This window comes from Macrotis lagotis, chromosome 2 (genome assembly GCF_037893015.1).
Source record: "Macrotis lagotis isolate mMagLag1 chromosome 2, bilby.v1.9.chrom.fasta, whole genome shotgun sequence".
Classification (NCBI taxonomy): Eukaryota; Metazoa; Chordata; class Mammalia; order Peramelemorphia; family Peramelidae; genus Macrotis; species Macrotis lagotis.
This window is the reverse complement of record NC_133659.1, coordinates 66,835,978-66,862,924: the sequence shown is the minus strand read 5'-3', so window position 1 is coordinate 66,862,924 and position 26,947 is coordinate 66,835,978. Positions and strand designations below refer to the sequence as shown.

The following is a 26,947-nucleotide window of genomic DNA, read 5'->3' as shown; positions in this document are numbered from 1 at the left end:
TAATCCTGGAGTCAGGAGGACCTGAGTTCAAATGTGGCCTCAGATGTGTAATAATAATTGCCTAACTGTGTGACCTTGGGCAAGTCACTCTTAACCCCATTGCCTTAAATTTAAAAAAAATTCTAGGATTTTAAAAAAAAGATATCAATCCTGATACAACACTTCTTGAGGCTTATTTATACAGAAATAAAATCCAAGAAAGAATTGTGTCCTTTTTTTTTTACTTTTAGAAAGATTTTATTTATTTTGAATTTTACAATTTTTTCCCTAATCCTGCTTCCCTCCCCCCCACTCCCCCACAGAAGGCAGTCTGTTAGTCTTTACATTGTTTCCATGGCATACATTGATCTAAGCTGAATATGATGAGAGAAAAATCATATCCTTAAGGAAGAAGAATAAAGTATAAGAGATAGCAAAATTATATAATAAAATAATGTGTTTTTTTTTAAATTAAAGGTAATAGTCTTTGGTCTTTGTTCTAATTCCACAATTCTTTCTCTGGATACAGATGGTATTCTCCATCGCAGAACCCCCAAATTGTGCCTGATTGCTACACTGATGGAATGAGCAAGTCCATTAAGGTTTGATCATCACCCCCATGTTGCTCTTAGGGTGTACAATGTTCTTCTGGTTCTGCTCATCTTGCTCAGCATCAGTTCATGCAAATCATTTCAGGCTTCTCTCTGAATTTCCATTCCTCCTGGTGTCTAATAGCACAATAGTGTTCTATGACATACATATACCACAGTTTGCTAGGCCATTCCCCAATTGAAGGACATTCACTTAATTTCCAATTCTTTGCCACCACAAACAGGGTTGCTATGAATATTTCTATATTGTGTCCTTCTTTAGACTTGGAAAGGAGTGCTTGTCCTGCCTTCCTGGGACTTAAACTCATAAAAAAATGTTTTCTCCTTCAGGCAAGATAGCATTGTAGAAGGATGATTCTCTTTGATGTCAAATAATAGAATGATCTCCATGAAAATTTAAGGTTTGAGGAGCAGCCAGGTGGCGCAGTGGATAGAGCACCTGCCCTGGAGTCAGGAGTACCTGGGTTCAAATCCATCCTCAGACACTTAATAAGTACCTAGCCGTGTGGCCTTGGGCAAGCCACTTAACCCCATTGCCTTGCAAAAAAACTAAAAAACAAAAAACAAAACAAAAAAAGTTTAAGGTTTTGTATTACTGTTATTTTTTTTTTCTGTTCCCCTCCTTTTCCTGTTGTATAAGTTTTCTGATTTCCCTGAGTTTGGGGTGGTCATTACCAGAATGGCTTCCACCTAAAGGTTTAATCATAAGCCCCAGAGAATAAAACTTCATGTCTAACCCATATTTTCTGTCATTTTATTTTTTAACACTGCATTTTTTTTTAGATTTTTTTTTCAAGGCAATGGGGTTAAAATGGCTTGCCCAAGGCCACATGGCTAGGTAATTAAGTGTCTGAGGTCGGATTTGAACCCAGGTACTCCTGACTCCAAGGCCGGTGCTCTATTCACTGAGCCACCTAGCCGCCCCAACACTGTATTTTTAAAGTTTTCAGTTTTTAAACTCAAGAGGGAGAAAGTAAACTATAAAATAAACTTCTAGTCCATTCTTTTTTCTTCTGGAGTCAACCAGTATCCTTTCTTACCTCTGGAGTCTGTCAATGACCAGGCTTTTCTAAGAACATTCACTTCACTTGTAGGTATCTTCCTTTCTGGTAAAAGAAATAACACAAAATTTCATATTAGCCAAACAGCCTGAAGTCAAATTCCTTTCAAATATAAGGTTTAGGGGGTGGCTAAGTGTTGCACTGGCTCTGGAGTCAGTTCAAATCTGGCCTCAGACACTTAATAATTACCTAGATGTGTGGCCTTGGGCAAGCCACTTGACCCCACTGCCTTGCAAAAACCTAAAACCAAAACAAACAAATATAAGCTTTGAAGAGTTACAGTTAACCTATTCATTCAGGTGACTTAAAGTTTTACATGCCCATTTAGACTCTTAGAGAAAATTATTTCAAAAATATTGGAGAGTTATGAAATAGTTATATTTAATTAAAGGGATAATAAAGACCAGTTATTTTGGTCTAAATGTTACTTTAAAATAGACTAAAATAAATTATAACTATTTCTCAGCTATTATGGAAATTCAATTTATAATTTCTTTCCACAAATTTGCAAATTTTAGTTGGCCACTTAAAATGGACAAGTAACTTAATACAATGATACTAAATTTCAATTTAGTATTATTTTTGTACAAGAATTATAATAGAAGTCCACACTCTACTTTTAAAGACATTATTTTACTAAATATTATTTACTTTCTCCCTCTTGATCTTCTTGATTGTAAAGGTTAATTAATCAAAAGGAACTGCCCCATTTTGATCTTTGTAACTTGCCCTTGACTCTATAACTGTAGTCCATCCTTATGATGCAGGGTAAAGATGAAAAGAATTGTGAATGTAAAAATTGGGTGGAGATGTAAAGAAGTAGAGAATTATGATTGTAATAGAAAAATTTGTAATCTGCTCAGTTGGGTGGAGATCCCTATTATCATTGATTCATTGTTTAATGTAAAATTTGTATCCTGATCTCCTTATTTTTTACCCTCTACCTAATTCCTGGTCCAGTAAGAGAAAGGGAGTTCACTTTTTGCCATATGCCCCTCATTTTTTTTTCTTTAGTTGATCTATGGCTGACATAGTGACATCATCTTTGATCAAAATGGGAGAATGTCAAAATATAATAACAACAATAATAATAACTATAAAACTATGCTCTTAGTCAAAAGTTGATTTTCTTATTTATTATGAGTAATGGAATATATCCTCCTTTAGACTTTGAAAAGAAGACTTCTCCTGTCCTCCTTAATCCGGGAAAGAATTGTGTCCTCCTTTACATTTGAAAAGGACTACTAGTCCTGCCTTCATGGTACTTAAACTTATAAAACAATGTTACTCCCTTAGGCAAGATAGCATTGTAGAAGGATGATTCTCTTTGATATTGTCAATTCAGACTATAGGAACCTGAAAAATATAGGGTTAAAATAAAATGAAATAAAATATAGGTTTGACATTTTAAAGTTTTATTCTTTAAGATATTTCTTACCTCTAATCTATAGAGACCATTCTGAGGTAATGATCTCAAGGAACTAGGAAAGAAACTTTGGACTTTATACAGAAATAAAAATAAGGAAAATCATTAACCATCCTTAGTGACCTAACCATAGAAATTACACTCTATCCAAAGCTGTTCTTTAAAGATTAACATACTGGACCAATATTATCTGAACTTCAGTTTGTCTCTTCCTGGCAGCATGGGCTCCTAGCATTATGCTTATTGTCCTCCTGGACAGTCCTCCAATCTCTGGAATTAACATAGGGAGATCTACCTTGGAGTCTTTTAACTTTTTTTTGAGGGGGGGTAGTTTGCAAGGCAATATAGTTAAGTGACTTGCCCAAGGCCACACAGCTAGGTAATTATTAAGTGTCTGATGCTGGATTTGAACTCAGGTCTTCCTGACTCCAGGCCTAGTGCTCTATTCACTGGACCACCTAGCTACCCCATAGAGTCCTAATTTTTAACTTGGGAGCAAGGTGACCCATATGAAATAAATCAATCTTTTTACCAGGCTATAGTTTTGAGGAATCATTATTATTATTAATATTATTATTATTATTATACTTTCACAATCCCCCATTTTGATCACAGTTGACATATAAAGCAACTAAAGAGGTGTAGTGGAAAAAATAAGAGGCATATTGGAGGGAGAGATAGCATCTCTAGGGTCATGAGGAACGGGCAGTCAACAAACATGAGGTCTATCTATAAGGGAAGGCATAAGGATGGACAAATTTATAGAATCAAGGGAAAGTTACAAAGATCAAAAAAAAAAGAAAAAGGGGGCAGTCCTCTTTTGTACAAATTAATACAAAAGGAAGAAGATAAACAATAACATAAACTTCTAATCCATTTCTTCTTTCTTCTGGAGTCCTTTTTTTTAAGGCAGTTCTGTTGCTTCAGAGGTTGTGAAGTCTTCTTCAGTGCAGATTACTTATAGAGATCTTTTCTTTCTGGGAAAAGAATTTTTTATTTTAATTTTTTGGGTTTTTTTTTTTTTGCAAGGCAGTGGGGTTGTGACTTGCCCAAGGTCACACAGCTAAAGCAAGTATTAAGTTTCTGAGGCTGGATTTGAACTCATATCCTCCTCACTCCTCACAGATAGTGTTCTATCCCTTGCACTACCTAACAGTCCCTGGAAAAGAACTTCTTAACCCAATTTTTAAAATGTCAAAACTCATATTTTCATAACTAAAAAGTAAAAACTGGAATTTCTTAGAAACATTTGACTTGCCCACTGTCATGTTGATATACACAGAAAATTCAGTTACAAATATATTAACTAGTTTTGTTTTTTACATTGTCTTATTCCTTTTAATACCCCATTTGTGGGATTCTATTCCACTTAACAAAATAAAGTTCCATAAAAATGAGTATTACATGGCAAAAGTGAATTTTTCAAAAATCTACTAAATTAATTTTGAGCTTATAACACATCCATTTGATAATCACTTTAGAACAGAGAGTATCCAAGTGATTTTACAAATAGGCAGTATTATCTTTTGCTAATATATAAAGTGAATCAAAAATCCTTAACTGAATAGTGTATTTTCTCTTTAAAATATTTTAAAGTAGATTACAGTAGCATGTGACTGGCAACGGATGCCAAAACTATATATTAACTTAACTGGCTATTAGAATTTAGATAAATGTAGGTCAAATGACTTACATTTCTGTACCTGATTTTAATATGGATCACCTATCATGATTATAGAAATTTCTCATAAGATCAGGGACATAAGAAAAGGAAAATTCCTTCATTTATATTCCATTTCCAATGGATAGCCAAATGCCTTAAAACATACTTTAAATCTGCCAGGATAGATTTTCCAAATATTACATTTGGGAAGTCAAGTCAAAAGAGTTCAGCCTCAGATCTTGCTGAACAGTGGCTCTTTCAGTCTTGTCCCAATGAACCTGTCACCTCTCAAACCCCATTGGGTTACTGGCATCAACAGAACATTGGTCCACCAGCATTTCTTTTTGCTGATTATACCTGGAGTCAGACACAGAATAATATTAAACTGTCCCATAAGATCTTAAATAACAAATTCCAGCAATCAGACTTTTAGGTGAGTTCATCTCATAAGGATAAAATATGAATGAAAATCTCACATTGATATTACAAGAGAATATCATATAGTATTTTTCTCCATGTCAAATAAACATTAGCAATAAACAATGGCTTTTAAAAAATAATCAGAACATCTTTAGGTGACTTTTAAATAATTTAAAATAATTCTACAATTCTAAAGTTCAGATGTAACAAACTACATAAAATGCATTAGATTGGCTTCCAAATGAGAAGAGATAACTTATCTTCTTAGTGTAGTAGATTTTATATTTTTGTCCATAAGTTTATTCACTTCTACCGAATATACTCATATAAATCTTAAAAAGAAAATGAGATTCTTTAGGAACTTAATTTTAGACATAATAATTTCAAAATACAAATATAACTTGTGACATGGAATGGCAACAAATTTAGATTAAAACAACAAGATACTTTTCTATTTGCAATTATTACAGTAACTTTAAATTATTTTAATATTAATCCAATGATAAAATGTTTCACAAATAGTAACCTTGAAAAATAGAAACCTTTCTCTGACAGCTAAAAGCAATTTCATATCATATGAGCTTTATTGTTCATATATATATATAACATTTTTATGCACAGGTTATGAGAATAACCTTCATTGAAACTACATTATTAAATCCCTTATCAGTGTTGTTTGCTGGGAGAGAAAAACACTGTCTGGTTTACATATTCTTGGAAATGATGTAATTTTAAGAAGAATTAAATTGACTCTTTTTCTGATTGAATATCTCCATATTTGGACAGAGGAAATACATAATGAAATTTTGTAGAGCATCATTTTTAATAGGATATAGATTAAGCCATGAATAATTATGGCAGTAAGGGATTGAAAACTATAGCTTTCTAATAAGATAGGATAATAAGAATTGAATTGGCTTTTTGCACCATTTGTGTAATATTAGTAAGAAGATTGTGAGCTTGTCTTACCAGTCAATGGTGGGATGAGACAGAATTTACAGATAGGATTATTATTACTTTAAAAATGATCTGCAATTTTTATTTTTGACACTCCCTGGCTGATGCTATTTTGTAATAGGATGTATTCTTTCTTCTGGGAAATAAAGACCTTTCCTGCTTCCTGACTCAAACTCTGAATTCTTGATTCCTATGAGTGTCTTTATCTCAAATAAGAAATGAAGCAAATTTTCTTACATGAATATGATAGAATATTATTGTACCATAAGAACAAATATAAGGTCTTCTAAAACCTAGGAAGATTTATATGAATTGAAGCAGAAGGTTGTAAGCAGAATCAGGGGAACAATATACAAGATTTCTACAAGATTATAAATTAAAACAACACTAAAATCAGTTCAAACTGAGATTAATTGCAGTTCCATGTTGAGGTGAGAGGATAGACAAATTTATTCTCTCTTTTACTTAATTGTAAATAATTATTTATATTATCTCCTCCAATAGATTGTGAGATCCTTGAAGTCAAGGACTTTCTTTCATCTTTCTTTGTATTCACAGTACTTAGCATGAAATAGATGCTTAATAAAAGTTTACTCACTGAAAGATAGGTGAAATATATTCTTGTTGCAGCAGAGATATGGGAATTGCAGAAGTAGAATGTTGCACATACATCTGTTGCCCTTGAAATGGACCATTTGATTTTTACTTAATTTTTTTTTTGTTATAGTGAAATGGTAGTTTATCTGGAAGTGACTATGGGATAAAAGGCAAAAAAATCAATAAAAAAGTCATATAAAAATAACCTTATTTCTAATTTTCCTTTTAAAAATTGAGTTACTAGACTGGTAGATCAGGAAAAGTTCCTTAAGTGTTGATAATGATAAGAACATGTCCTTGTGAATAAAAGTATATATGGTTAAAGGTCACAGGAAGGTCATTGCCTGACTGGGAATGACTTAAAGGTCCTCTTGCCCAGGTACATCAATGGCCTGATCACCTGTATTGGCTCTCTAGATTTTCTCATCTGTTCCTTATGTTTTGGCACTTCCTGGAGCATTGAGTATAAACACTAAGCCAGTGATAGTAACATTGTGTGAGAAGTACTAGCCTGAGGAAGTAAACTTTATCACCTGCTGTCCACTAGTATGGAGGCATTTGTTTGATTTGCTAATTGGAGAACAACAAGCGAATTGAGAGTAAACCAGAGACTAAGGATATTTAAGCTCTTGCTTTCTGTAAAATAAATGGAGAACTTGTCATCTTTGTCTCCCACCTCTTCAATGTTCATCTGAGACAAGTATTAGTTATGAGTAATGGATAAGTTAGGCAGCAGGCATATAACAAATGACACTCAAGCGTGGGGCAAGAAGGCATATTTGGTGCCATTTGATTGCAGTCCAGGAGAAGGACCAAGCAGAACCATGCATCAAAAGACTGAGACTTTGAGGTGTGATACAAGTGAGGAAAAAGCTTCCAGGAGACACCCCAGAACAGAAGACTTCGGAGAGGTAACAAGTTCATCATGGGGCAGATACTAGAGATGTTTGAAAGGAAGTTGGAACAAGGAAGTGTAGAGGAAATCAAAGGTAAAGGGAGGAGATATTCTCCTCAGTGGATAGAGAAGGAAGAAATAAATGAGTATTATTAAGAGGGGCCTAGGAGTGGTCCTACAGCACCATTTAGTGAAAAAACTTCATCATTGCTGGAGGCCATCAAGAGGGCCAAGGATTTGGGAGAAAGTTTGGAAGATTTAGGAGCTGAGTTTCAGTCATATCCTGTTATTGAGGAGCCACATCCTTTTAATCCAGGAAACCTTAGGCAAAGACATGAGCCATTAAATATAAAAACAGTCAGAGATTGAAAGAAGGTGGTGGAGGAATACGGGGCAAGATCAGCTTTTGTCTGGCTACAATTGGGCATACACCGTATTAACACCCAGTGATTGGAAGCAGATAGGATATGTTTGTCACCCAGACAATCTGTCTTTTGGATGACAGACTTTGTAGAACAGTGTTGACAGATGGCTTTGAGACATGCGCAAGGTCCCAATGCCACCACATATTATGAACAATTAAGTGGCACAGGTCAATTTCTCAACAATGCAGACCAAATATATAATGGGTTGGAAACATATGAAAGAATTGCAACCTGTGTAAAGAATGCTTGGGGATGTATTCCAAAACAAAATGAAAACAAAGAACCATTTGTACTTATCAGACAAAGAAATGATGAACCTTTTATAGATTTCTTTGCCTGATTGAAGGAGGCAGTAGGAAAAACCTTAGGAGATGTAGCAGGAATAGATGTATTAATAAAACAATTAGCATGGGCTAATGTGAATGCTGATTGTCAGAAAGCAATGATTGGCTTAAGAAAGGATGCCACCAGAATAGGATCTCAGGTGTATTATACAGAACTAATGGCAGAAGCATTTGCTAATATGTACATGGGAAATAAAGAGAAATGGACTTGCTTTGTTTGTGGAAAGCCTGGACATTTAAAGAAAAAATTGTTGGAGTGCTCAAGGAATTAAACCCAGAAAGATCAAGGCGCATCATCCTAAAAAACTCTGTGCCCAAAGTGTAAAAAAGGCAGGAAACTGGGCATCAGAATGTAAACAAGGAAATTTAAATGGGTAAAGGGGCTCTCTCCCAGGGGCCCCTCAAAAACAATCATAGGGTAAGACAGTTCAGGACCAACAGGGGATGGAATGGAAAAAACAGTATGCAACTTTGGCAGCAAGCCGACCCATACAAAAATATTGATGGTTAAAAGTAATGATAAATTTAGGGCACCTCCACATGCTTGTATTGAAGTACCTATTCACCCTTTAGGATTAACAGATAAGGAGTTTGCAATCATTTTGGCTCCATCAAATTATACTCACATTATACCTTTAGTAAGGCATGTGAATGAGGAATTTTCTCTATTGCAATAGTGAATGCTAATGATAACGATAGTTTCTTAAATGAGAACCAATGTATAGCTCAATTACGTGTTTTTTCAGGATCTTGTATAAATTGGAAGGAAAAGAAGCTCATCAAGAGGACAAAAACTGAGAAACAATAATGAAACTATGTTTACTACTATAATTTCTTCAGAAAAACCTCTTTGTGTTATCCAAGTAGAAGGAATTACTAACCTAGTAAGCACTGGAGGCCAACAGGAAACAGAAATTTCTTGTCGACCCTTGAAATGGAGAAAAGAAGATAAAGCAGGGACTGTTGCTCCTTTCGTAGTTGAAGGACTCCCTACAATATTATGGGGAAGGGATATATTGTGTCAATTGGGGCAAAAATTAGCACGGATTCTTTCATTGGGGCTGTTGTTGAATTAGGAAGGCTCTATGGGTGGAACAGTGGCCCCTTACTAGAGAAAAGAAATACCTTTCAAAGACTAATATTGTTATGGACAAATCATCCCCAAAAGATATTTACTCATATGCAACATTGGGAGAAAGAAGGAATTATGATATCGAGAAAACTTCTAAGGATAACGAATATAGGAAATCCTTCAAGAGTATTTCAAATCTTTTTAAGGGTCATAAGACATATAATATAAATCATAGGCATGGGTATCATGAATTTGGAAAACACTTTATCCAGGGAAAACTTCATCTTGATCATCAAAAATTCCATCCTATAGAGAAATCTTTTGAATGTAAGGAATGTTGTAAAACTTTCGGCTTCAGCTCATCCCTTCAATACAATCACAAAACTCATTCTGGAGAGAAACCTCATAAATGTAATGAATGTGGAAAAGCTTTCATTCTTTAAAAACAGCTCAACTCCCACCAGAGAATTCATGGGGGGGGGGACCTTATAAATGTAATGTTTGTGGAAAAACTTTTAACTGCAACTCATTGTTTACTTATCACCAGAAAATTCATACTGGTGAGAAACCTTACAAATGTTATGAATGCGGGATGGCCTTCAGGATGAATACACAACTGTATTCCCATCAAAGAATTCACAACAGAGAGAAACCTTATGAATGTGGTGAATGTGGGAAAACATTTTAAGGGAGCACACAGCTTACTTTCCACAAGAGAATTCATAAAAGCCTTATCAATGTAATATATGTGGCAAGGCTTTCACCCAGAGCACACATCTTACTTATCACCAAAGAATTTATACTGGAGAGAATCCTTATGAATGTAATATATGTGGGAAATCTTTTAGACACAATTCATCCTTTCTTTACCATCAGAAAATTCATACATTTTATGCAGTTGTTTAAGAATGCATTCAATTTTTTTTATTGGCTATTTCAAGATTTTCACAAGAGTATATATGAGGTTCCTCAAGAAATTCTGAATGATTCCAAAAAGTTATTTTTTGACCAGTCTTAATTGGTGTGCTCATATATATATATATATATATATATATATATATATATATATATATTATAAGCATATATGTGTCTATGTGTGTATATGTGTATTTAAACAATAATAGGACATTTTATATCTCTCCACTGGCCTGGAGAGGTGGGAAAATGTTTCTATATTTTGAGATTTTAGTGCCAACAATCTCATTTTGATAAGTTTGAAATATAAAAGTATTATTTCTGTGTTTGTGTCTAAGTTCCTGTATAGGTTATATAATTCAGATCTGAAATAGGTAAGGTTAAATATTACACCTTTTAGTTTGGGTTTTGAATTTAATTGCTTAAAAAGGTGTAATTTAAGTAATTAATGTAGTTGGGATCTGAACCTATCTGCTTATACCATTTGAAAATTTGTAAATTGCAAAGTTTGTGAAATGATCTCAGCTATGAGCTAAGCTTTTGTTTACCTAATATAGATTGACAGCTGTATTCAACTTATGTTAATTGAGACTTTAAGGTTTAGTAAATGTAAACTTCCCAAGCCTCCACCAGTTGTTCCCTCAAGGGGCAGCTGGCAGGGCCCCAGGGCCTCCCCCCCACCCCCAGGCACATTTCCACCAATTAGAGTCTCAGAGTCTGGTTGCTTGGGAATGCAGCCGCCCAAAGCAGGGTAGATTTCCCGCCCTCAGGAAGCTTTGAAAATAGGGAGGGGGAAAAAGGCCTCTACCTTCTGTTTAAAAAAAAAAAGAAACTATCTGAGAGTAATTTAGTCACCTATGTTTTATAATAAGTCTTGAGAATTTGTGTGTGTTATTAAGAAGGAAAATATTATTGGGATAAATTGTATGTCAAGGAATTTGGGAATATTGAGTCATATAATTTGCTGATTTCTTTTGGGGAAGAGATATTGTACTAAATTTTGTAATTTGATTTGTTTTGATGTTATATCAATATTGATAATTGTCAACAATCTCACAAGGTCTTTTGTTGGTAAAGAAAGTTTGTAATCTTTGTCTCATCATGTTTGTAATCATGTCTCATCATATATTTATGGAAGAGAAAATATATATATATATGTTTATATATTTATCAGTTATGTGATATTCTTTTGTAACCAAAGAAATTCTGTTAAAATATCTCGGTTTTTTTGCTTGTTTTAAGTATATAAAATAGTTTGGAAAGTTTTACAGATTTATTTCTCAGTTACTAGAAGCTGTTGAAAGGTCTACAGGTAATTGAATTAAGGAAAGCATAGGAATATTAAAACTCTCCTTCTAAAACAAAAAAAGGGGGAATATATGATATGCCCACCAATAGATTGAATTATGTAATTTCAAGAAAAAGTAATGTGAAAAGATAGGGAAGGAAAATAGATAGGACCTGACTAGGTAATAATCCAAGGACCAGGATATATTTGTATTTCCACAGGAAATGTCTGCATTATCACTGAAGGAGAGAACCAACATGAGGAGGAAGAGGCACAGGCCCTTGAAATGCAAGAAAAGGAGACATAGGAACAGATCTTTGAAAGTAATCCAACTGATGCTTCATATACAAAAGACAAACTTTCACCATGTCAATGTCAGGGATATTGGGGTCTGTATGTAATGAGACAATGAGAAGAATCCAGAGCAGTATGCAAAAACCTCGTTAACATCCTGTTACATGGGATGTTGAAAAAGAACATGTTTTTCCACCCTTTTAGACTGTTATCCTAATGTAAGAACTTGTTATAAGATCATTGATGATTTTGTGATTCAGTCATGGCATAATGACAATTATAATGTATTGTTATATGGTGGGATGGAAAGCTATTGCTGCAATGAATAATAACTTGTAATTGCACAGTGTTGGGGAAAATAGCAAATGATGTTGTTATGTTAATGTTACTCCTTTTGGTTTAGATTTTGAATTTAATTGACTTGGGGAAAAATAGCAAGTGAAACTGATAAGGTTTCAAAACTCTTGATCATGCTACATAAGATAAACTTCCAAGTCCTACAATGACTTTGGAACCTCTCCATGCATAGTGTATCAATGATGATAATATATATGATCATAGTATTTCTCCTACAGTATTATCTGAAAAATAATCCGCCCTCTTGGGAATGGCTTACAGGAAATTTGTCTCAAAAAACAAAAAAGTGGGATTTGTAAGAGACTGTTGAGGGTCATAGGAAGGTCATTGCATGACTGGGAAAGACTTCAATGGTCCTCTCGCCCAGGTACACCAATAGCCTGATCGCTGGGTTGCTCTCCAAATCTTCTCATCTGTTCCTTATGTTATGGCACTTTTTGGAGCATTGAGTGTGAACACTAAGCCAGTTATAGCAACATTGTGTGAGAAGTACTAGTCTAAGGAAGTAAACTTTATCACCTGCTGTCCACTAGCATGGAGGCATTTGTTTGATTTCAAATGAGATAATGTAAAGCACTTAGTATGGTACCTTAATTAAGGCTTGTTCTCTTCCTATCACTGCCAAGGTCATTTTTTTTTCAGACAACTTAACACAAACTTAAGAAATCCTAGTTGAATATACTAGTTAAATAAGGAGGCAGTAGAAGAGAATCTAGTTATGTTCAATGAGTTTCTCACTTGCCTTGTATGAACTACATCTCAGGTTGCCCAAAGTTTTTGTGTAAATATTTGCTGAACTGCCATTTGTGATCAATGAGAAAATGTAGCTAATGGGAGAAATACTACAAGATTTGAGTTTGACAAATGTCCTGATTTTTAAAAAAGGGAAGAAGATGGATGCTTCAAACTTAGGCTAGTGTTCTTGGTGAAAATTTCTGTTTTTAAGGACCTAGGTGATCACTATGACTCAGAATATTCTTATTAAGAAGCTGTGCTTAAGGGGCAACTAGGTAGCACAGTGGATAGAGCACTGATCCTGGAGTCAGGAGGACCTGAGTTCAAATCCGACCTCAGACACTTAACAATTACCTAGCTGTGTGATCTTGGGCAAGTCACTTAACCCCATTGCCTTGGAAAAAGAAACAAGAAAAAGAAAAGAAGCTGTGCTTAATTGTGGGTACACAGGCTATTCTAACAGCCATGACACAAATCATTTCTTTTTTAGATTTTTCAAGGCAATGGGGTTAAGTGGCTTGCCCAAGGCCACACGGCTAGGTAATTATTAAGTGTCTGAGGCCAGATTTGAACTCAGGTACTCCTGACTCCAAGGCCAGTGCTCTATCCATTGTGCCACCTAGCCACCCCCACAAATCATTTCCAAGTAAACTGCCACTTGGACAGTCTCAGGAGCTGGCATGCTGCCCTGAGAGATAAGGTGAGCCGAAGTCCTTGGGAGCTAGACATTCTGCCCCACAGACCAAGGGCACTAGACACAGCTGTGTTTTACCACCTCCCCCCTAGCATACCCCCTTATCCTGTAATGCAAAATGCTGCACGAACATACTGCATGTGTACTTCCCCCCAATTACCTCATTATTCTTTGTTCTACCCTGGAAGACCTAACAGTATATATGTAATAGCTAAACAGTAATAAAATTGAGCTGGAGGTATAAGGCAGTGGTGGCTTGACTCCTTATTCTTAGCTCCCCTCTGGAAGGGAGGTTGCCACTGTGGGCCCCAAGGAAGCAAGCCACAACAAATGGTGACGAAACCCAGGATCCCCCTGAAGGACGCTTCAGGATTTGCACTCATCCTTGCTGGCCAAGGTAAGTGCCCCATATGGACCAGTCTCTTGATGGTCCCTGCCCCAATGGCCCCACGGCTTCTAGAGCCCCCTGTAGTCCCTTATCCTAATGGGGAATCTTCCCCTTCTTCCCAAGATACCCAAGTACAGGTTCGTAAACAACTCCTAAGTTCCTGTCACCTGAAATGCTCTGAAAAAAAAATGTAAGACAACACTCCAGGTGCTTTTTTGTATTGGACCCCTGGATTGAAGCTGGTCATATCCTGGATCCTGATGTTTGGGGGCGTGTTTTGACACTTGCCCACAGAGCTAAGGTCTGTGGTGACTGCTCTCCCTCAAACTGATAAGAAATCCACTCACCCCACCCTCCTAAGCCCTCCCTGGATCCTCCGCCAGACAACCCCCCCGCCAAAGTCTCCTCGTCTTTACCCTGAGTTGCCTCAAGAAGATGGCTGGATCCAGCCTCTCCTGAAACATCAAGATGCTCCCCTCGCCCCCTCAGCAGCAGCTAATGACTTCACAGATTCCTGTCAGATGAGAGATTTTTGCTGGGTCTATTGATAACCATGAACCCCCCCCCCCCCTTCTCAAGGGGATTTCAGCACTGCCTGTCCACAGGCTCCTTTTCTTATTTCCCTCCCCTCAACCCATTCCACAGGCTTATGTGGCCTTTACAGATGCAAACAGAAAGCACCTGGGCTATGTAATATACAGTAATGGATCCATTTTATTCACCTACAGGAGCCCTCACACCCAGTCTGTGCAATGGGGAGAACTGCAAGCCCTAGCCTTGGTCCTTGCCCACTTCCTTTCCTCCCCCATCCTAACGCAAGGGAAAGGGTTTGCTTTTGTTTTTCCCACAGATTGCACCGCCTCGTTGTAGATTCTGACCATCTGATCCCACAAGCAGCAGCAGTGCCCCCACTCCAGATCACCTAGCTCTGTAGCAGCCCTGACCAAAGAAACACAAAGAATATCTCTAAATAACAGTAGATGAAAGCAACCTCCCCTCAGTATTCCAGGACGAGCTCTTTACCTTGGCAAAAAGAGCGGTGGACTTTAAACCTAGATAACGCTTGTCTCTTCACCAGCTCCTTGTTACTATGTTACCCCCAAAGCATGGGTCACCCCTCAGTGCGCACTTATGCCCTCCCCCCATTCTTTTATGATGTGTCTCTTTTCCCTGCTCTCTTTGCAAGTAATGGAACTGTGGGTCTCCCCACACTCTCACGGGAAGATCAAGCAGCCACACGGTATCCCAGGACTCTTAAAGTTCCCAATTCTGTTGGTCCTTTGCATATCCGTACTGGGTCCCACTAACCCGCTCATTCCAAGGGGACCTTTTTGCCTTTGACTCCTCTGCTATGAGGGTCAAATCCCACACACCCCTCCCTGCCCTTTTCTCCCTGACACTGGACACTCCCCCCGCTTCTGGTCTCCACAGATCCTCTGGACCCCGTGTAAAAGCCCCTATGCATTTCACGTAGGTTCCCTACTCAGTGTTTATTATTACTATCCAGGTCCCCCCAGCGCTAAATGAAAACAAAGGGGATATGTGGGTACACAGGCTATTCTAACAGCTATGACACAAATCATTTCCAAGTAAACTGCCACCTGGACAGTCTCAGGAGCTGTCATGCCGCCCTGAGAGATAAGGTGCACCGGAGTCCATGGGAGCCGGACATCCCCCCCCCCCCAGACCAAGGGCACCAGACATAGCTGTGTTTTACCACCTTCCCCCTAGTGTACTCCTTTATACTGTAACACAAGATGCTGCACGCAGACCTGCTTGTCACGCCACATCCCCCCATTCCCTCATTTTTATTTGTTCTACCCCGGAAGACCTAACAGTATATATGTAATAGCTAAGCGGTAATAAAATGGAGCTGGAGGCATAAGGCAGTGGTGGCTTGACTCCTTATTCTCAGCTCCCCTCTGGGAGGGAGGTCACCACTGTGGGCCCCAAGGAAGCAAGCCACAACACTTAATTAATTTCCTTTTTTTGCTAAGTTTAATATAGTGATAATGATAATGATATGATAGAGGAATGTCTTAGGCATAGTTTATTTGGATTTCAGCAAGGAATTTGATAAATTCAAGTTATCCTTGTGGAAGAAATCAAGAGCTGAGCATATGACAATATATTTAAGTTGGTTGGATTCAAAGAACAGTGATTAACTCTTTGATTTACCTGGATGGAGTTTTTTGGGTGCCTTAGGGATGGATTCTTGATCCTGTTCTGTTAATGCTTTTTGGTTCAGTCACTTCAATGAAAGCAAAGATAGTAAACCCATAAAATTTCACAATGACTTAAACTTAGGAAAGCTAGCTAATACATTAAATGACAGAATTAGAATTCAAAATGTTCTTGACTGATTTAGTCAATTAAAACTAAAAAAAGAGAAATCTTAATGAAATAAACTTAAAGACCTTAATTTGGTTCTGGAAATTCAACTATAAATATATGGAGGGGATGTTATATGGCACATTGAATAATGGATCTGGAGTCTAGAGATTTATATGTTCAAATTCCTTCTCATATTTGGAATCTGTGTAACTGGTCAAATTACTTTCTCTGGACTTCATTTTTCTCCTGTGTATAATGAGAGACTTGAGCTGTCAGGTGCCTTCTCTTCCATCCTTGACTGTTTGTAACTTCTATATTTTAAATCATGATGTACAAATCTTAGCGAGTCCTTTATTTCTGAAATCAGTTTTTCTCTTTCACATCCTTTGCTGTAAGTGGGCACCAGTGAAGAAAACACCCCCTGGTCTTTGATTTCTTGGCATCTATGGAATCCTATTTTGGTTCTTTCTGGCAGTATTTTTTGTGTTCAAGTGAATCACCAGAATTGGATGGTGTTTATCAATTTTATCAGTCTTGGAAGTTCTCTTTCATGTCTTGGATACATCTCTGAAGAAGACAATGGACTATTTTATTTATTGTCACCAGGTTAACAGGTTAACAGATTAACAGAGCTATTCTAGTTCTCTGAACATACCATCACCAATTATCAGTAATATTCTCTTCTTTCTCTGACTCTTAATGAATAATGATCTCTACCTCATAGCTTCTCCACTATATTATAACATTACTTGGAGAGCAGGCAACTGTTACCTCCTGAGAGTATCCAACCCACTCTTCAGCAAGAAATACCCTCCCCTTCCTCCTTTGTGTGATAATTCTTTTACATTCCAAGTTCTTGACAGGGATCAAGACTCTTATTTTTTGTCTATATCTGTGTGTGTGTGTGTGTGTGTGTGTGTGTGTGTGTGTGTGTGTGTGTATGTTTGTGTGTGCACATGATTTCACTTGTACATATTTCTCATTCATTGTCTACATTTTGGAAGATTAAACATAACTTTGATGATAATAAAATTAATTCTCAGAAATTTGCTTTTGCATCAAATATTAACCTTCCAATTATTTCCTCCTCTAACTTTTTGAGGTTGAAACATTTCTCTTGAGTTCCCCTGTCCACCAGAGGACTCATTCAGCTCAGGAGGGAAAAGAAACATGTGTACACTCAGGTGGGGGTGCTAGTAGGACAACTAGCAGAGCTGTTTATTGAAAGTATTAAACAGTTCTTATAGTGGGGAAACCACAAAATTAGCATTCAGGATAAAAACAATTATGTAACTCTATTTTGGGCAGGATGTAACCCAGGTCAAGAAGTTTGGGAACAGGGCTATCAACAAGTGAGGCCATGAATGACACAAGTTGTGTTATCAAATCAGAGTTCTATGGAAAGCCTTCAGCTTGAGGGTCACCAGAGCTTAGGTATTTTAGTCATAACTGACCTTCTAACCCAAACTCGCTCCAGTGGCCATCAATACATTTCAATTTCACAAATCAAAATTTTATGTCCATTAATGAGACCAGAATCACACAATAGACAAAAGTGAGTGGCTTGGCATCCAATTCCATTGTATTTTATGTGGTAAATTGCTTTTAACACATATTACCTCATATAAATACTACTGTAGCTGAAATTCTAATATTTAAGGGCTGAAATAAATATGTATTTATATATAACATATATATATTACATATAAGCAGCAAACAAATACACATGTTTTACTAGGCATATTGGCTATGCATATATCCAAAATTTGTATACAGATGTATCCAAGATAGGTAAATTTACAAACACACACACATATATCTATATATATGTTTTTCCATACATGCACATATAATACACATATGTATATACAAGGCAAACATTTTGAATGAATATAAATAGGTGTATGAATGTGCCTATCAAGTACATATTATACTTACATCTGTGTACACATATGCATACATACATTCATTACAATGCAATGCAGATAAAGTAGATGAGGAGGATGGCCAGAGTGGAGACAGTCCGGGGTGAAAATGAGCCTGCTTCTAGTGTAGAATAGAAGGATGGTTGGGGAAATGACTGAAGAAGTAGGAAAGCAGTCAGATTTACAGAGTTCTATATTACACTTATTGTACAGTGGAAAGAGAACTGAATTTACACACTAGAGCTTGAATCCTGAAATGGCAACTTATGATTTTGAGGAAATCAATTCCCCTCTTTACCTAAGCTTTAAAATGAAAGGACCAGACTAGATGATCTTCTATGATCCCTCCCAGTTTCACATCTATGATATCTAAGAGCTGTTTGGTTGGTTCAAGTTAGGATTATAAATTAAATTGGTTCAATGTGTGAAGACCCAGAGAAGTAAATACAAATGCAAGCTTCTCTGGAGCCTCCAAAGTTCTTATGGATTGGTGTTAGGGATACCATATGTAGCCAATGAGAATGGAGATTGGTATGTGACCAACCAATGAGAGGCATGTGGATGGCCAGCTTCACACTGGTCAGTTGGCCACCAGGCTGTGGTTAACTGACCTCGGGGAACGGAGCTTCTCTTTTGTGCTGTTGACTGGGCTTCACTTTGTTTCAGCTCCTGGTTACTTTGGAATCAGAAGGAAATATTGGTGATCTTGGTTGATCAGTCAGAGAACGGTAAGTGAGGATGGTGCCATAAGGAAATTCTGGTGAGTAAGCAGGGTAGAGCTGAAGGAGTGAGGAGAGCTGGCATGGACCAAATGCCATAGAGCCATGACGGTTGATTAGAGGTGGTTTGTTTTGTCTACTGGTCCCGTTCCCCCCACCCCCCACCCCCAACTGTGGGCTGTGACTAAACAGTGAGAAAACTGAATTTGGGAACCTGTGCTTTAGGATATTTGTGGATATTATAGGTTTTTTTGGTGCTGGGGAAAAATAAAGTGGTATGGTTCCTATCCTTACTCTTAATCCTCCATCCTTTCAACCCTGATCATACCCCCTTTCCATTTGTTGTTATTCCCCAAGAAGGACTTAGGAGGGGATGGGAAAGGGAAGAAGAGAATGGGAATGTGAGAAGGGCAGGGAAGATTTCACTCTTCAGGAGCTTGTAAGTGGGAGAGGGGAATTAAAGAGGGCAAAGGAACTTGTGTTCAAATACTAATTTGGGTGTTTTTAAAGAGGTAGAAAGTGGAAGAAGGATATTCATTCCCATACACATTATGATTTATAAGAAGAAGAGTTCAGATGGAGTGAGTATGGGAAAGCAAACTTTATTCCAGGCCCTAGAAATTCTCATTTCTCATTTTTTGTGTACTATATGCAGGCAGTAGAATTACATACAGTGACTGATTACATCAGATTTTGAATTGGGATTGGAAAAGCAGAGGGGAAAAAAAATGAATAAATCCCTCCAAAAGGGAAACCAAATTCCTGATTTACTCTGTGGGAAGCCAGATACACTAACTTCGAAGGACCCACATTTTATGCTGCTGTCATTTTTCATCATTTTTGTGGCAGGTAAGTCACTTGGTTCTTCAACTTCCTCCCTTTTCAAGCCCCTGAATATTTTCCTCCCTCACCCAAAGCAACTAAACAACATGCAAATCAAGGGTCCCACTGGATCTACAAGACAAAAATCTTCCAGAAAGCCAAAAATACAAAAGGATAGGAAAATTCCTGGGATGCATAAAAAAACTTATTTATTTATAAGAAATTTTCAGGTGTTAAGGATTTTTTGGGGGGGGTAAAGGGGTAAGAGGATGGGGGAAATAGCACTGCAACATAGCAGCACAGTTGGTAAGAACAGCTTTCCTTAGAGATAATTAAGAATCAACTGGTTAAAAGATCCAACACCTACCACAGTCTGATCCAATACATATTCCAATACTCAAACTTTTTTTTTTAGATAACCAACTCTTCTTGCCAGGGTCACATAATCAGTCTATGCCATAGATAGGACTTGAACCCAGATCTTTCTGACTTCCTGACTCAGTCTAACTCTAAGCCAGGTTACATTTCAACTTGTGCTTAGTAGGGGCTTAATAAATTAGACACCCTCTTATCTTCAAATCAATTAGATGATAAATGTTTTAAAACAGGGGTGTGGCCAAGCTGACCTCTGAAGGCTTAGAGGTGGAACACTTTATTTATATTATTTTATTAATTTATTTATATGTTATTTATATTATGTCTATTTATATACATAGTTGTGTATTATATCCAGACATGATTGAGTGTAAGTGAATTTGTGTTGATCTTGAGAAGATACAGATCAATAAGATGTATTACTTACCCATCCCAAAATGAAGAAGATTTCAAATGACAGGACCACTGAGAGACAATACAATCTTGATTAACTATTATGAAACACACTTTATTTATATTAGTGTGGGGATTAAAATTGTCCAACCTGCAATAAAAGAGAATGAGGCAGAGTTCTGAGCCAGTGGCCCTTTATTAAAAGGTTCCTGGTTCCCTCTAATGAAGTGGACCTCAGCACTTCCTCACGATCTGAGATCTTCTAGTACATTGTTTTTTGTTTTGTTTTTGCAGGGCAGTGGGGTTAAGTGGTTTGCCCAAGATCACATAACTAGGTAATTATTAAGTGTCTGAGGACGGATTTGAACTCAGGTCCTCCTGACTCCAGGTCCAGTGCTCTATTCCCTGCACCCCCTAGCTGCCCCTAGTACCTTGTTTTATTGGAATGGATACCCAAATATGTAAAAAAAGCATGACAAAATGCAGAATTTCTATGACTGATAGACCTTGCCCTTGAGTACCAAAAATGACATAATCTCCTGGAGGAAGTGGGGGAAGATAGGAAGATAGTGATCAAAGATTGGGTGAACCATGGGGCATCTCCACTCACTTAAGTAACATAAGATGGTCCTAAGATGGTTACCTGCTCATGCTGGATGAGAGAATGGTCCAGAGGTGCAAAAATAAATTGGGGGACTTTCCAAAGTACCAAATCATCCCATTCATGCTGTTTGGACTTGGAATTTGAGTGAAACAGAATGGAAATATCTTTGTCAATAGTATTGTGGCTATGCAAGTGAACCTCATAATGTGGTAAACAAATAGTCAATATTACATTAAAGTTTGAGGCCCACTGAAAGAGCCCATCTATCCCTTTATGATTTATATAAATGTAGGGGTAGCTAGGTGGCACAGTGGATTGATGCAAAATATAAAACTGATGAATACTGATTGGATTAGAATGGGGAGGCAAATAAATTATTTCTCACATTCAGCCTAGAACTAATTTGTTTTGTAGAGAGTTCTCATTGTTCACTGTCTGTTGCTCTTCATTTCCCCTTAGTTCTACTGAAGTCACTTTTTCTATGACCCTATTGGGATAAACTAACAGGCAGAAATACTTTGACTTGAACTTTGCATGTTGCTGATAATTGCCTTTTTTGATTTAATTCCCCATGGATAGCTGTATAGAAACAAAAGTAGATGGTGCCATTGTGACAACCACAGGGGTTTTGCAATCAGAAGGAAACACAGATTATCTCATCATTTTACAGTTGAGGAAGCTGGGATCTGGAGAAGGGAAATGATTTGCTCATGATCATAGATTATTAAATAGATAAGATTCAGTACTTTCCACTAAGTTATACTGCTCCTTCATGGCACTCTTGTAATAAGAGTTTGGTCATACCTAAGGTATGAGATAAACTGAGACAAAAATTAATAAAATTTTGCCATTTGCCATTTGTATTGTTTCTGATAAGAATGAATTCTAAAAATGTAGACTAGTTGGAATTTTTTTTTTTTTTTTTTTTTTTAGTTTTTGCAAAGCAAATGGGGTTAAAGTGGCTTGCCCAAGACCACACAGCTAGGTAATTATTGTCTGAGGTTGAATTTGAACTCAGGTCCTCCTGACTACAGGGCCGGTGCTTTATCCACTGTTCCACTTAGCTGCCCCAGTTGGAACTTTTTAACTAAGAAAATATATAGAATCATCCAATCAAAGCCTACCTTTACTTTATAAGGATAAAAATAATCTCTCAGCCCAATTTTTTTCCACTTATTCGTTTGCAATCAGATCCATACACATAGTTGTGTATTATATCCAGACATGATTGAGTGTAAGTGAATTTGTGTTGATCTTGAGAAGATACAGACCAATAAGATATATTACTCACCCATCCCAAAATGAAGAAGATTTCAAATGACAGGACCAGTGAGAGACAATACATTTTTGATTAACTGTTATGAATTGGGTTGCTGCTCTGTAATGCATATGTTTTGTGTATTTTTTTTAGGAATATTGAGAATTATATTAAAGAGTTATGAACCAGTTATCCTGACACTTCTTTCCCTTTTTGGATTTTGCATAGGACTCCTGGGCCGTGAATTTACTCAGGTATCTTAAAAAATAAGTTAGAGAATGGGATAAAAATAAGTTAAATGGGATTTAAGAAAAGGTCCTCATCTGTCTTGAATATATGAAACTGTTTATGTGAAAATTAACTGGAAAAATTTTGTCCAATATTTAAAACATTTTCAAAAGTGAGAAAACTATGGATTAGAAAGACTTAGGGCCTGAAACTTAAGCACTTTTGGTTCTATTTTGGGGTCCTTGGCTTCTCCACTATCTACCCATCATTTATCTTCCTACACTGGCTCATTTTCCTTTGCTACAAATATGTGAAGACTTGTCTCTTTCAAAAAAAAAAATCTTTCCTTTATACTTATCCTGTCCATTTCCCCTCATTTCTTGAATGTCAAACCTTATACTCAAGTGGTTTATTGTCAGCTGATTCCTTTCTTTAGCAATGTGTGTAGCACCCAGGGATGGTGAGGCTGCCACTGATTGTTCCATAAAAAGAGAATCATCCCCTGTGAGAGAATTGCAAAACTTAAAATGCCCAGCCCATACATCCAATCTTTCATGTGGTTTCCCAGATAATTTTCCTGAACTCTGATAGACTATATCATTCCATTACTCCTTAAGCTCTAGTGGCTGCCTTGTTGCCCTTAACATACACATATACAATTCTCTAAAAGTTTTTACATGGAGGCTCTGATCTGATCAACCTTTCCAGACTTATTAGACTGACTCACTCTCTCTCTCTCCCCCCTTTCCCTCCCTCCTTCTCCCTCCCTCCCTCCTTCCCTCTCTCTTTCTCTCTCTCCCCACTTTCCCTCACTCCTTCTCCCTCCCTCCCTCTCTCACTTTATCTCTTTGTCTGTCTCTATTTATCTTTGTCTCTGTCTCTTTGTATAACATACAATGTGCTATACTTTAATGATGAATAGCAACAGTATATGTGACCAGAATTACTTCTTTTCATTCTTTGTTCATTTTAACCAAACTGGCCTTGCTTTTCACCAGGCATAACACTCCAGCCCATCCAAGACCTTCACATTTGATCTTCATTCTGGGAGTGTATTCCTCATTCCCCTCTGTTTCTTGTGGTGCCCAGTTTCTTTCAAGTTGCAGCTCAGTCTACTTTCTACAGGAAACCTTTCCTAATATTCCTACCTTCTAGTGCCTTCCCCTTCCCCAAATTACTTTGTATTATTATTACTATTATTATTGTTGTTGTTTTTGCCAAAGAGAGATGCATATACTTATATTTATATGAACTGTCATCCCCCATAGGGGATAATTTGCATGTGTATCCTTAGTACCCACCATCTGGCAGAAAACAGGTGTTTGAAGCCCCTGACTATTCTATTCTGCTTAGTCCTTCTGGTGATGCATCAATGTTATCCCTCTACAGACTCATTCTGGCTTGTATTTCCTTGATAAAATCCTTTTCTTCCTTTGGCCTGCTGCTTCTAGAAGTCCCCTCAAAAAGGCTTTCTAGTTGTCTGCTACCCTATTTCCTATATGCTTGGAAAATAATTTACCAAAATTCCTTTAAGAAGAATTTATGGTTAGCTGCTTTCTTGCCTGCCTGGGCTTGTATCTCCCAGGTGCCTCTATAAGAAGACCTTTGGATGGGGCAGCTAGGTGGCGCAGTGGATAAAGCACCAGCCCTGGAGTCAGGAGTACCTGGGTTCAAATCCGGTCTCAGACACTTAATAATTACCTAGCTGTGTGGCCTTGGGCAAGCCACTTAACCCTGTTTGCCTTGCAAAAACCAAAAAAAAAAAAAAGACCTTCTGACCAACAACAATCTTGTTGCTTTGGTCAAAAGATTAGTGCATAAGGTCAATAAAATCAGCTAACCAGGATAGCTAATGGAGTATTGGGTTTGGAATCAGGAAGACCTGAAGTCAAATCCTGTTTTGCATACGTATTAGCTGTGTGACCCTGGAGCTAGTCTTTTTATTTCTCTGTGAACTTTAGTTTTCTTAACTATAAAATGAGAATAATAATTATACCCACCTCACAGGAATGTGGTAGGGATCAAATCAGATAATATTGGACCCAGTTGGTTCTGGAGGGAAAGTGAAGCTAGTGACTTACTTAGCACAGCCCCCTTTCATTGAAATCCAATTCATGTGCTTGTCAAGGCATTACCTGCCTGATGACATGGTCTTCTTCAAAAATGAAGGACAAACAGTATTATCAGTTCCCTCTGATTTGTGTGGGAAACCACTTTGAAATCCTCACCTTCAGCATAAGTAGTGCTATCTTGTCCCCACTGGTTCTTGGTATCTGCTTGTCAACCCTGAATGATTTCCTTTTTGTGGGCAGTTGAAACACATCATTTCATCTTCTCCACAATCTTCTTCTTCTTCTTTTTTTTATCTTTTTGCAAGGCAAATGGGATTAAGTGGCTTGCCCAAGGCCACACAGCTAGGTAAGTATTAGGTGTACTCCTGACTCCAGAGCTGGTGCTTTATCCACTGCACCACCTAGCCCCCCCCCATCTTCAATAGTGTTACACTGACCCACCAGCTACCAATGCTATTTCCTAAGTAAATATGATTGCCAGAATATATTGTGTCATAAAAGTTGAGAACCTACCTACAACTGAAGAATTTCAGAGCTTAAAGGGAGTTTAGTAATAAACATATTCATCTCTCTTATTTTACAGGAAAGAAAAACTCAGATTAAAAAGGTTATCATTTTGCCCGAAGTCATATAAAATATTACCAGCTAAAGCTGGATCAGAACCCAGCCATTCCCTTTTCTTATAGGTCATCAATCCAATCCTACTTATACTATTAGCACATAGTTCCATGGGTCCCTTTCCCTACAGATTGTATACATTTCAGGGTCTAGTGTTGCCTATCATTAAAAAGAACAGTTCCCTGAAATTGTTGCAAATTCACTTTAATGACATTATAATAAAGAACTGAGCCTGTTCCCTCTTATTAACAAACTTCTTGGCCTGTTAGTAATGAGCTGCCATTCTTGCTAAATTGGGCCTTTGTGTCCATTTGGGAGGAGGTGAGTGTGGATGTATTTTTGGGTGAGTGGGAATGAATATGTATGTGAGTAAGTGTGCTTACCTCTTTGGTCACCTTCAGAAGCATCTAAAGATCCAAGGGGCTGAGGAGATATTGCTTAGGGCAGAAAAAGCACAGATTTAGAAGCCAAGAATCTGAATTTAAATTCTGTCCAGCTGTTTCTTACCAGACAGTTCATGCAACCTTTCTGGTCCTCAGATTCTTGCTCTGATTTGGACTAGATGATCTCTGATGTCCTTTCCAGCTCTATAGCTCTTTGGAATTGTGAGGGGGGACCCATTGGGATCTGAACCTGGAGATCACCTTGGACAGCTGGAGATCTGAGGGTCTGCTTTCTAGAGGAAGTGAGGTTTGCAGATGTTTGATTAGGTTCCAATGCCGAGCCAGAGCCACCAGATTGGCTCAAGTCAGGTATGGTCAACAACACATCAAGACTCTGGACTTGCCCATATAAGATAAATTGGAGTGGAGGAAGAGGAAAGAATGAGTTTTGGGCTCCTGGATCTGGGAAATATCTGGCCATGTGGATGTGAAACTTCCTGCAGGAGAAATAGGGATATTGGAACCTCCTTAGTAGGACCTGCTTAGGGATGTGATGCTAGAGAATTATGAGAACTCTGTGTTTTTAGACTTTCTAGTTTCTAAATCAGCTCCAGTCTCCCATTTAGAGGCAAGAGAAGCACCAGGTCTTCTTGCAGGAGGAGCCCTGAGAAACATGAACCCAGATTCCATTTTTCAGACTTGTTGTGAAACCAAGGATTCAACCCAAAGCTAGGTATCTCTATGGGAACATCACCTAAGGAAAGAATCACAAAGAATTGTTCCTAGAATTTTGAATTGGGAGAAGCTTGGAAATTTGCACAGAAAATTAATAATTATTCTCAGAACAATTAATAAAATAAGTAGTCATAAATGTAATACTTTTGGAAAAAACATTAATGAGATCAATATTTATTCTATCATAGGGAGTTCCTATAAGTAATTGTTTCTATAAATATGATACACTTGGAAAAACTTAGACAATTTTTAGAGCTAATTAAATATAATATAATCCTCTTGGGAAATAAATTATAAATATATTAATTACAAGGAAACTATGTAAAGATGAATACTAAAGTGTATAAGTATGTATTGAAG

The 26,947-nt window shown here is 37.3% G+C and overlaps 3 protein-coding genes across 8 annotated transcripts in view; 2 read left to right on the top strand and 1 right to left on the bottom strand.

Annotated features, from left to right (window-relative positions):
• TEX50 (testis expressed 50) overlaps positions 1 to 15,233 on the bottom strand; it is a 59,862-nt gene extending 44,629 nt beyond the window's left edge. The window contains exons 1-2 of the mRNA XM_074222055.1: positions 15,145 to 15,233; positions 1,631 to 1,696 (exon numbers count right to left, since the gene is read on the bottom strand). The gene's annotated coding sequence lies outside the window, so the exon portion shown is untranslated. The remainder of the gene's footprint in view (positions 1 to 1,630; positions 1,697 to 15,144) is intronic.
• Positions 1 to 17,336, top strand: part of ANKRD45 (ankyrin repeat domain 45) — an 87,795-nt gene extending 70,459 nt beyond the window's left edge. The window contains exon 6 of one of the 3 annotated variants that reach the window (XM_074222050.1): positions 11,875 to 17,336. In XM_074222050.1, the coding sequence (XP_074078151.1) occupies positions 11,875 to 11,960 (86 nt within the window). In that variant the 3' untranslated portion in view covers positions 11,961 to 17,336. The other 2 variants (XM_074222051.1, XM_074222052.1) reach the window with 2 other exon arrangements.
• A 1,710-nt stretch (positions 17,337 to 19,046) lies between these two features.
• Positions 19,047 to 26,947, top strand: part of SLC9C2 (solute carrier family 9 member C2 (putative)) — a 118,504-nt gene continuing 110,603 nt past the window's right edge. For all 4 annotated transcript variants that reach the window (XM_074222040.1, XM_074222042.1, XM_074222038.1 and 1 more), the window contains exons 1-3: positions 19,047 to 19,108; positions 19,755 to 19,948; positions 22,705 to 22,805. In XM_074222040.1, coding sequence (XP_074078141.1) covers positions 19,828 to 19,948; positions 22,705 to 22,805 — 222 coding nt within the window. In that variant the 5' untranslated portion in view covers positions 19,047 to 19,108; positions 19,755 to 19,827. The remainder of the gene's footprint in view (positions 19,109 to 19,754; positions 19,949 to 22,704; positions 22,806 to 26,947) is intronic.